This window comes from Bombina bombina, chromosome 9 (assembly GCF_027579735.1).
Source record: "Bombina bombina isolate aBomBom1 chromosome 9, aBomBom1.pri, whole genome shotgun sequence".
Taxonomy (NCBI): Eukaryota; Metazoa; Chordata; class Amphibia; order Anura; family Bombinatoridae; genus Bombina; species Bombina bombina.
This window is the reverse complement of record NC_069507.1, coordinates 96498892-96511249: the sequence shown is the minus strand read 5'-3', so window position 1 is coordinate 96511249 and position 12358 is coordinate 96498892. Positions and strand designations below refer to the sequence as shown.

The 12358-nt window shown below is 35.9% G+C and overlaps 1 protein-coding gene across 3 annotated transcripts in view; it reads left to right on the top strand.

Annotated features, from left to right (window-relative positions):
• Nucleotides 1-12358, top strand: part of JMJD1C (jumonji domain containing 1C) — a 551993-nt gene that overhangs the window by 484269 nt on the left and 55366 nt on the right. For all 3 annotated transcript variants that reach the window (XM_053692264.1, XM_053692266.1, XM_053692265.1), the window contains 4 exons: nt 1597-1798; nt 3889-4103; nt 7020-7172; nt 9596-9685. In XM_053692264.1, the coding sequence (XP_053548239.1) occupies nt 1597-1798; nt 3889-4103; nt 7020-7172; nt 9596-9685 (660 nt within the window). The remainder of the gene's footprint in view (nt 1-1596; nt 1799-3888; nt 4104-7019; nt 7173-9595; nt 9686-12358) is intronic.

Here is a 12358-nt window from a genome sequence, read left to right as displayed (position 1 = left end):
AGCAAGACGACCGATATGTCTTCTAATTCCAAGGGGTTGAGTGTCCTGAATTCTAATTGTTTGCTTGCTTATGGGAATTGGAACTGGCATTATTTACCCCTAAAGTCTTATTTAGTTTACTCCAACAAAAGAAAATTAAAACCAGCAGCTAAAAAAAAAATCTCATTGTCTCTCTTCCATGAAAAATGCAAGACAAAAGTGGAAGCACGCCATGTAATTTGATTCTATATTCATATGTGTTGCTTTAATAATACATTTTATGGAACCCCGTCATAAAACATTTACGTATGATCATCAGATATGTCATCAGTAACATTGAGCTGAACAGTCCATGATTCATTTTGATTTCTATTCCAGGAGTGATCTTGAATGATCTCTATCTCAGACCCTTGCACTTTCTGCTCAGGTCCCACAAGCTACACTCGCTTACCCAGGGATACAAATCCCTGCTCTCTCTATCTCTCAAGACCCTCAGTGTTTCTCATGCATTAGCATCTCAGGCTCACTCTTCTCTGTCTACGAGGTCTCCAACGCTCCACTTGAAGCTCGCTTTCTTTTCAATCCTCAAAAGTTATTGTTGTATATCAATCTTGGCTTTGAGACATTTCTTGCCCTGTGAAATTATCCTGTCTCTCTCAAAAAATGCTTAGTGCTGCTCACCCCCAAGGCAGAACATGCAGTGATGTGAGATGTCATCTCAGAGAATGCAGCATATCTGCAGAAAAAACAGGACACATGCAGGAACTGTTAGCGCCCCACATTAGTTTTCTGCTCACCATCTCTCACTAGACCTCTCAAGCCCTCTCTGTCTTTTACTTGACCTGGACCTTGCAAGCCCTTACTGTCTTTCACTGGTCCCTGCAAATACCTTCTCTCAATTGGACCCTCAAGCCATCACTCTTGCTAGGCCATAGAAGCCTTCTCCATCTCTTGTTAAGCCCTGTAAACTCTTGCCTTTTCTGTCTTGTCCCAGGGCACTTTCACCATGGCTCACCGAGCCTTTAAAACCTTAATTGTCTCTTGCTAGGTCCCCACAATCCCTTGCTGTCTCTTATCCCCTTACAATCCTCCACTGTCTCTTACCCTAGAGAGAGGGCTGGCAATACCAGGGTATGTGAGCCTTTAGTATCTCCATCCTCCGTATCTCCTTATTAAATTCTGTGTCTTCATGCCTCAAGAGTCCTTGGTGTCACTTGCAAGTTAGCTGTTCAATTCCATGAGTCCGTATCATTTAGTTGTCACTTTCCATGTGCTGCTGATGAGAATTTATCGGCTGTGTTCCATAACTTCACTGTCCCAGTATTTCTCATTTTTTCTTATATAACAGAATACCACCAAACCATATTTTTTTCAACTATATCTCTTTATAGCATAAAATATCAAGTCTTGCATACTTGTTGTAAAATGACTCTGAGCTAAGATGCATTTAAGGACTCTGAATTAGGAGGCATTTATTTAATTTTTGTTTAGATCATGTACTATACATTTGATCTGGTTTCCTAGAATGTCTGTATCATTAGTGGTGATTACATTTGCATGCATTAAACTGGCTACTTTTTCTCTGTCCTCTGCTAATGTGTTGTGATGTGGTTACAGCTGGAATACCTCGATCAGTATTAAAAGACTGGAGAAAAGTGAAGAAACTCAAGCAGACGGGCGAATCCTTTCTACAGGATGACTCTTGTTGTGAGATCGGGCCAAATTTACAGAAATGCAGGGAATGTCGACTAATTCGTACCAAAAAAGGCGAAGAATCTACCCACTCTCCTGTGTTTTGCAGATTTTATTATTTCCGCAGGTGATTACAAATTCTAATTTTAAATGATTAATATATCAACATTTGCTCAGGATTGTACCTCTGTTTTAGTGATAATTTTAGCAGTGTAATATTTCATTTTCTGCTGTCCAAAGCACAAATTAATTGCATAATTTAACATAAATGTATTTAAAGGGACACTGAACCCATATATTTTCTTTTGTGATTCAGATAGAGCACGCAATTTTAAGCAACTTTCTAATTTACTCCTATTATCAATTTTCTTTGTTCCCTTGCTATCTTTATTTGAAAAAGAAGGCATCTAAGCTTTTTTTTTGTCCAGGACTCTGGAGAACGCTTTTTTATTGGTGGATGAATTTATCCACCAATCAGCAACAACCCAGGTTGTTCACCAAAAATGGGCCGGCATCTAAACTTACATTCTTGCATTTCAAATGAAGATACCAAGAGAATAAAGAACATTTGATAATAGTAAATAAGAAAGTTGCTTAAAATGTCATGCTCTATCTGAATCACAAAAGAGAAAATTTGGGTTTAGTGTCCCTTTAATGATAACTTGTGCAATAAAAATTTAACATTTTTAATATTAGATAATTTTAGCTTAATATTGGCTAAAATTTTAGCCGAGCGGTCAGTAAAGACAACCAAGTGGTGCACCCACTAAAAAGGTCCTGAGCAGAGAACACTGTGTGTGTCTGTATGTATGTGTGTGTGTATATATATATATATATATATATATATATATATATATATATATATATATATATATCCGTACAATGAAAAGCACTCACCGGGTCTTTACAGTTTATATAACAATTTTTATTGATTCATATCAGTGACGTTTTGGGACTATTAACCCTGTCCTCAGACCACATATAGTAAAAAATGTGCACAAACCTTACTCCATATATACCCCAAAACACCCAGCACCTACGCCGCCAACCCGGAAACTCGCCGGTGTCCTGGCCGCACCACTACACAGGCTCAGCCTGTTGCCGTGGTTACCGGAAGTGGCGTCTCTAAAAATGTAAAAACATCAGAAAAATTATACATTATACATCTGGACAATCATGACAACATGGTAACCAATTACTCAGTCTTAAGCGCTACTTAGTATGTCCCATATTAGGGATTACTTCTTATTGTTAGTGGGATGTTATGGGACATATTAGACATACTAAGTAGCGCTTAAGACTGAGTAATTGGTTACCATGTTGTCATGATTGTCCCAGTGTATAATGTATAATTTTTCCTATGTTTTTACATTTTTAGAGATGGCGCTTCCGGTAACCACGGCAACAGGCTGAGCCTGCGCAGTGGTGCGGCCAGGGCGCCGGCGAGTTTCCGGGTTGGCGGCGTAGGTGCTGGGTGTTTTGGGGTATATATGGAGTAATGTATGTGCACATTTTTTTACTATATGTGGTCTGAGGACGGGGTTAATAGCCCTGAAACGTCACTGATATGAATCATGTATATAATTTATATATAATGTGTGTATATATGTATCAAAAGTGTGTAATCGTGTAACAAAAGATGATCCAGACGATGCTTCTTAGTATAAAAAATTACTTTTATTGATGCTTAAAAACAGCAAAAAAAAATCTTCTTACATTGTAGGGTAAAAATAGACGGAGGCAATACAGACGGGGTCTGACGCGTTTCAACTCAATGGAGCCGTACTCATAGACCTCTGTTGTATTACCCTAATGACCACCTTATATACAAAGATCCTAAGATTCAATTAAAAACAAATGGTGCCAATCCTGTAATTAACCCTATGCTAATTAATCAACTGCTACATTTAATACTGTTATTAAGCTATGCATAGCTTGTTATACAAAAATACATTTATATACCCTCTGTTTAATAGATATAATTGCATACAAATAAACTACAAGGTGAGAAAAAAGAACATTAATTCCTTAAATTCACATAGGTCTTTAATACACCATTTGTTTACCTGCATTATAAAAATATAATAGACTCATCTCACCAAATAGTTAAGTAATTAAGTATCATGTAATATTATTTATACGTGTGTGTAATTTTATATTTTTATTGCCATCAGAATCCTGACTCGGATGTTAACAGCTCTTACGTTTTTTGTGCAGGTTATCATTTAGTAAAAATGGAGTCGTTCGAATAGATGGATTTTCTTCTCCTGACCAGTACGATGAAGAATCCCTCAGTCTGTGGACACACGAGACTTATGATGATGACGAATTAGATTTGGAAACAATTAAGTATATTTTGGGTTATATTGGAGATAAATTTTGTCAGCTGGTGACGTCTGAAAAGGCAGCTATGTCATGGGTAAAGAAAGATGGTGAGTGTCTGTTACACTTGGGATTTGCTTCAGTATGTCCTATTCTGTGTAAGCAATAAGTATATATTGACCCATTTGGCTTAGAGGCCATTTGTTTGATGAGCTAAGTGGTGGCCAAAGTTTTAACATATGGAGGCCAAGTACAAATGTATAATACACACAAAAAATAACAATCCAAGTACACAGTGCCGGAATTAAGGTATGGTTGCAGGGTATGCTCTGGTCTTCTGTTATCTCTTCCTCATTAAAAAGAGAAGAAATACCCAGCACTTGCTACAATCAGGTGCACGCTCCAGGGGTCCTGCACATACCCCAAACTATAGCAAAGATACAAAGGGGAAGCAGCACCAATTGAAGAAATATTCAATGCTTATTTATTGGGACATCACAGAAAGCACAAAGCACGACGTTTCGGTCTATCTGACCTTGCAACATGATTAAGGTCAGATAGACCGAAACGTGCTTTCTGTGATGTCCCAATAAATAAGCATTGAATATTTCTTCAATTGGTGCTGCTTCCACTTTGTATCTCTTCCTCATTGCCAATAAGGTCTCTGGTAAGTTGCAGCCACCTTGTTTGCTGCTATCCCTTATTTAATTAAATAAATCCAGTATAAAAACTTAATTAGAAGCTCCCAATTTAGCACTGTTGATGAGGTAGTCTTGAACACCTACTGAAAGAGGGTTGATAGCAGACCCTAAACACCTCCCCCCTCCCTTGCATATGAAAACACCCATTATACAAACAGAAGTAATCTAAAGTCTGTATACATCGGTATACATCTAAAACTTTGGGGCTTGGTTAGGAATCTGAAAATCAGCACAATGTTATTTAAAAATAAGCAAAACTATAAATGTTTACAAAAACACTCCTAGATGAGCTAAATAAATGGATCATCTACAAAACATTTATGCAAAGAAAAATCTAGTGTAAAATGTCCCTTTAATGCAGAACTAGGGAGTATATGATAATCATTAAGTTAAAAACGAAGCAAGGAAAGCATGGGATGCGGGAGTATGAATTTGCTAATTAGTGTTGTCACATCAGCTGTGAGAATTACAGCTGATTGTAATTACAGAGTAGAGTATGTAAGAGTAACAATTATTGATGGGGAAGTGTGTTCCTACAGTCACAAGCCTTGGTTCTGGAGGTGGTTGGTGGCACTGTGCCATGTAAACAAATGTGATTATTCAGGGATTTTTTTTTTTTTAATTTATTTATTTTGTGTAATTAATTTTAACACTTTAGCAGCCAGAGGAGGATCTAAAGCAGTGTGTTGCAGTCCTCCGGGGCAGTAAACATATTAAATGTATTTTTAGCCTTATAAATGAACCTATCTTGCAGCATTATAAGGAGTTATTTTATGTTTAATTTTGAAATATTAAAGTTTAAAAAAATAACAAAAAACATTAAGGACAAAATGCATTAGGAGATCAGATGTCCTTTTAATTATTTTTATGGACATATATTGTTTGTCACATATTTAAAGGGACATGAAACCCATAATTTAGAAACCGCATGCAATTTTAAACAACTGTCCAACTCACTTCTATTATCTAATTTTCTTCGTTCTCTTGATATCCTTTGTTGAAGATCATATCTAAATATGCTCAGTAGCTGCAGATTGGTGGCTGCACATAGATGTCTTGTGTGATTGTCTCACCCATGTAAATTGCTATTTCTTTAGCAAAGGATATCTGAAGAATGAAGTAAATTGGAATGTTGTTTAAAATTCTATCTGAATCATGAAAGAAATATTTTGGGTTTCATGCCCCTTTAACTTCAGGTTTTTGAAAATTGATTTTAAAAAAATTCAATTTGTCAGCTTACATAACAAAAATGAATACATTTATTTTTTTACAGGGCTGATTTTATAATCCACTCTCATTTTCCTTCTCAAAGAGAGCACTTTTTATTATTGGGATCCGAAACGTTACAAGCTCCTTTATAAATTACTTTTTGTGTCTATTTGCAAAATAGTTCATTTATTAATACTGTGGTTGAGACCTGGTGCCCTGGCTTGTTACAGTGATGAGAAGGGAGATCACGTTTCCATGAAAAATAATCACTTTTGTTTTTATGCTAACGGTCATTAATACATTTGTGGGGCTCGTTGTTTTCACCCAATCAGAAATCTATTCTAAAAAATTGGTGAGCACAAATATACACTTGTTAGTTTCAAAATCAATATACATAGCTTAGAAAAAAACATTGTTTTTGTCATTTTTAAAAGAGCATTAGAGGACAGTCAGCACTAAAATTGTTATTGTTTAAAAAGATAGATGACGCCTTTACTACCCATTCCCTAGCTTTGCACAACCAACATGGTTATATTAATATACTTTATAGCATTCAAACCTTAAAATGTCTACCTGTTTCTTAGTCACAAAAGACAGTCTCTTATCACATGCTTTTTTATTTGCTTTTCATAACAGGAGACTGCTAGTTCATGTGAGCCATAGAGATAACATTGTGCTCACGCCCGTGGGTTCTGCACAAGACAGCTAAAATGCAAGTCAATAGATAATAAATAAATAAATAAATAGCCATGTTATAAGGGGGCTGTCTGCAGAGGCTTAGCTACAAGGTAATCACAGAGGTAAAAAGTATATTAATATAACTGTGTTGGTTATACAAAAGTGGGGAAAAGGGTAATAAAGGGATTATCTATCTTTTTAAACTAAATATTTTTTGAGTTGACTGTTCCTTTAAAAAAAAACATGCCATGTATATGAGAGAGCACTATTTTTACATAAAAAAAGGTTAAAATCTGAGCGGTTTTAAAAGTCAGCAAGTATTTAATTTTGTACGACTCCTATTATCTGTTTTCAAGGGTGGGAAAAAAAAACATCACAAGTGAAATGTTTGTCTTGAGCTAATCTTATGTGTTTTGGTAACTTGTTTTGCTTTTTCAGCAAAAATCGCCTGGAAGCGAGCGGTGCGAGGTGTTCGTGAGATGTGCGATGCATGTGAAGCTACCTTGTTTAACATTCACTGGGTCTGCCAGAAATGTGGATTTGTGGTCTGTCTGGATTGTTATAAAGCAAAGGAAAGAAAAAGTGGCCGAGGTTAGTCTTATGAACCAGCCTTTTCTATGCACTGTTTACTTTAGTTTCTGATACGAATGCTTACTTTGCAGTCCTCAGCGTGTTTTTTTTTTCTATCTAGTGAATTGCTATTTTTGTATTAGAGCTGAGCTCTTTAGAGAAAGTAACAGTTGTATATAGTCCTCTTAAAGGGATATGAAACCCCCAAATTTAACAGCATACCATTTTAAAAAGGTTTCCAATTTACTTCTATTATAAAATTTGCTTCGTTCCCATGGTTTTCTTTGTAGGTAGGTTAATACTGAAGATAGTGTGAATCTCACACTAACAAAGTGTGTACCTAAATAGCACTCAACAACATGTGCTCACCACTTGAATATTGTAATAATGATATGTATGAATTTATCCATGGTAACAAGATGGATGTGAAAATGTAACTTTTATTTAGCTAGGTACACACTTTGTTAGTTTGAGACTCACACTTTCGTCAGTATTAATTTTCAGTGTACATTTCCTGACTGAATACATTAATTTTAGAATTAACAGTATATGTATTCACAATAGAAAATAGTTAAAGGGACAGTCTGCACTAAAATTGTTATTGTTTAAAAAGATAGATAACGCCTTTACTACCCATTCCTCAGCTTTGCACAACCAACATGGTTATATTAATATACTTTATAACTTTTAAACCTCTAAATGTCTGCCTGTTTCTAAGTCACTACCGACAGCCTCTTATCACATGCTTTTTTTTTTTATAAGCTTTTCACAACAGGAGACTGCTTATTCATGTGGGCCATGTAGATAATAACATTGTGCTCACGCTGGAGGAGTTATTTAAGATTTAGCACAACACAGTACTAAATGCAAGTCACTAAATAATAAATTAAGTCATGTGATCAGGGGGCTGTCACAAGATGCTTAGATACAAGGTAATCACAGAGGTAAAACGTATATTAATATAACTGTTGGTTATGCAAAACTGGGGAATGGGTAATAAAGGGATTATCTGTCTTTTTAAACAATTATATTGTAGACTGTCTCTTTAACAATAGGAATACAACATTGGTAGGGCCATTATTTTTTCTCTCTTCTTTTTATACGTAATGGGTAGGTGTCTGGAGCACTACAAAACAGGAAATAGTGCTGCTATCTAGTGCTCTTGTAAATGGATTACATTCTTGCAAAACTGATGCCATATATTGCTACAGACATGTGCACGCTCCTGAGATTTGCATCCCTGCTTTTCAACAAAAGATGCCAAAAGATGAAGAACATGTGATAATAGAAGTAAATTAGAACGTTATTTAAAATTCTATTCTCTGACTCATAAAAGAATACATTTGGGTTTCATGTTCGCATTGAGATTGTAAGATGAGATGTTTAATTGGACACTAAGGTCATTGTTTTCATGAGTCAGATAGAGCATACAATAAAAAAAAAAAAAATTCCCTCTACTACTATTCTCAATGATTATGTATAACCTTTTTAACGTGCACATTTTCTGAGTATGTGCAAGAGTTCACAGTGTATACATGTGAGTCTGTGATTTGCCGATGGCTGTCACATGATACCTGGGGGGGGATTTAAATTTGGAAAAAAAATACTGCTTATTTGAAATTTACAGTAAATTCTATTGTATTGTATTCTTTTTTTTTAATGCATTTGTTGATTTTGTATTCTGTATTTAATGGTCGTTTAATTATGCAAAAGTAAAACAACTTCCCCCCCATTATAGTGGGGAAAAATATGACGTGCTATTTTTTTTAGAGCATGTCATTTTATCACTAGCCATTTTTTCCGTTTACCCTTCCAAAGGGTTTAAACAAACCGTTCAAGTACCGCTCAGAAGCTGCAGGGAACTGCTGGTGAGCCTTTGCTGAGGTTAAACACAGATTTGCTGGGTCAATAGTGATAGAGTTGCATTATGTAATGGATGAGAGCATGTCTTTTTTTCACTATAATGGCCCTTTAACCTTTTTTTTTTTTATTACTTTAAACTCTTTCATATACGTGCTATAAAAGTTGAGTGCTGTGTCCCTCTCTTTCATAATTCAGATAAAGCACTTAGTTTTAAAAGACATTACAATTTACTTACATTATCAAATTGTGCTCAGTCTTTTTTTAGGTGCACACTTTCTCAGGCGCCAGCTACTAGTGAGCATGTGCAACATTGTATACATATGAGTCTGTGATTGGCTAATGGCTGCCACATGATTCAGGAGCCTGCAAATTGAAGTAAATTTGGAAATTGTCAAAGAAAAATCTACTGCTCATGTAAAATTCAGAGTAGTTGCTATAACATATTTAATGGTTCTTCAAACCCTGTGCAGTGAACATTTGTATATTAAAAAAGACTTCCTTTGATTTGACTACTTTAGTTTAATTATTTTATTTCATTTTGAACCCTACTCAGTTTTATTTCTTTTCTGTCCATATTCTAGATAAAGAACTTTACACCTGGATGAAGTGTGTAAAAGGACAACCTCACGATTACAAACATCTGATGGCCACCCAGATTATTCCAAGTTCTGGTAAGAACACTTTTACCAAATAATCTTTGCTTTTATTTTCTCAAATTGAGTTTGTTCAAGGGACATTCTAGTGCAAACAAATTGTTTACAACATGCAATTTTTTTCCCCCCTGTGAAACTTGTACCCACTCTTATTAATAATGATTTACCATAAAAAACTCACATTAGTCATTTGTAAATGTCAAGAGTGCCCCTAGTGGAGAGAGGATGAATTAAGAATACCATCACTTTTTAAAGTAAAAACCATCTCTGTTAAAAATAAATACCTAATGTGATTGCTGGAAGAAATACTGATATCTCCTGTACTTGCTCATTAAACAGACATAAAACATATCTTGCTTTTGTGTAAAAATTGTTCTTGTCCCATGTTTCCTAGGAAGCCAAAAAGCAAATTCTGTAACTTGCAAATTATGCAAATAAAATAGCCAGTTTAGGCGGTTTGCAGCATTTTGAAAACCTAAGTCACAGATTTTGCTTTATGGTCTCTCGACTCCATGGGATAAAGCACACATTTTGCACTATTTAAACCATCAGTACAAGTTACACATCTCTGGGATAAATTATCTAGTTGTTTTTTTCTGATCTCCTATTTGAGTAGAGCCCCTATGTGCCACTGTGACAACCAGTCATCGTGATCACATGTCAAAAATGACTATCCATTGTTTAGCAAAGCTTGTCTTGCCCCCTTTCTCCCTTTGAACACGTATGTAAAAGAAAGAGTTTGGTTTATTTGAATTGTGTATATGTATGAATGTGTGTGTCTATATGTGTTTGTATGTATATATATATATATATATATATATATATATACTGTATATATAAAATGTGTGTGTGTGTATATATATATATATATATATATACTGTATATATAAAAGTGTGTGTGTATATATATATATATATATATATATATATAGTGTGTGTGTGTGTGTGTAGATATATAGATAGATCTTAATAAAAAAAAATATATCATTTTATTTCTCCAACATAGGTGTGTCCGGTCCACGGCGTCATCCTTACTTGTGGGATATTCTCTTCCCCAACAGGAAATGGCAAAGAGCCCAGCAAAGCTGGTCACATGATCCCTCCTAGGCTCCGCCTACCCCAGTCATTCTCTTTGCCGTTGTACAGGCAACATCTCCACGGAGATGGCTTAGAGTTTTTTAGTGTTTAACTGTAGTTTTTCATTATTCAATCAAGAGTTTGTTATTTTCAAATAGTGCTGGTACGTACTATTTACTCAGAAACAGAAAAGAGATGAAGAATTCTGTTTGTATGAGGAAAATGATTTTAGCAACCGTAACTAAAATCCATGGCTGTTCCACACAGGACTGTTGAGAGCAATTAACTTCAGTTGGGGGAACAGTTTGCAGTCTCTTGCTGCTTGAGGTATGACACATTCTAACAAGACGATGTAATGCTGGAAGCTGTCATTTTCCCTATGGGATCCGGTAAGCCATGTTTATTACGATTGTAAATAAGGGCTTCACAAGGGCTTATTTAAACTGTAGACTTTTTTTGGGCTAAATCGATTGATATTAACACTTATTTAGCCTTGAGGAATCATTTATTCTGGGTATTTTGATTTAATAATATCGGCAGGCACTGTTTTAGACACCTTATTCTTTAGGGGCTTTTCCCAAAGCATAGGCAGAGTCTTATTTTCGCGCCGGTGTTGCGCACTTGTTTTTGAGAGGCATGGCATGCAGTCGCATGTGAGAGGAGCTCTGATACTCATAAAAGACTTCTGAAGGCGTCATTTGGTATCGTATTCCCCTTTGGGTTTGGTTGGGTCTCAGCAAAGCAGATACCAGGGACTGTAAAGGGGTTTAAAGCTTAAAACGGCTCCGGTTCCGTTATTTTAAGGGTTAAAGCTTCCAAAATTGGTGTGCAATATTTTCAAGGCTTTAAGACGCTGTGGTGAAAATTTGGTGAATTTTGAACAATTCCTTCATGTTTTTTCGCAATTGCAGTAATAAAGTGTGTTCAGTTTAAAATTTAAAGTGACAGTAACGGTTTTATTTTAAAACGTTTTTTGTACTTTCTGATCAAGTTTATGCCTGTTTAACATGTCTGAACTACCAGATAGACTGTGTTCTGAATGTGGGGAAGCCAGAATTCCTATTCATTTAAATAAATGTGATTTATGTGATAATGACAATGATGCCCAAGATGATTCCTCAAGTGAGGGGAGTAAGCATGGTACTGCATCATTCCCTCCTTCGTCTACACGAGTCTTGCCCACTCAGGAGGCCCCTAGTACATCTAGCGCGCCAATACTCCTTACTATGCAACAATTAACGGCTGTAATGGATAATTCTGTCAAAAACATTTTAGCCAAAATGAACCCTTGTCAGCGTAAGCGTGGATGCTCTGTTTTAGTTACTGAAGAGCATGACGACGCTGATATTAATATCTCTGAAGGGCCCCTAACCCAATTTGAGGGGGCCAGGGAGGTTTTGTCTGAGGGAGAAATTACTGATTTAGGGAACATTTCTCAGCAGGCTGAATCTGATGTGATTACATTTAAATTTAAATTGGAACATCTCCGCATTTTGCTTAAGGAGGTATTATCCACTCTGGATGATTGTGAAAATTTAGTCATCCCAGAGAAACTATGTAAAATGGACAAGTTCATAGAGGTGCCGGGGCTCCCAGAAGCTTTTCCTATACCCA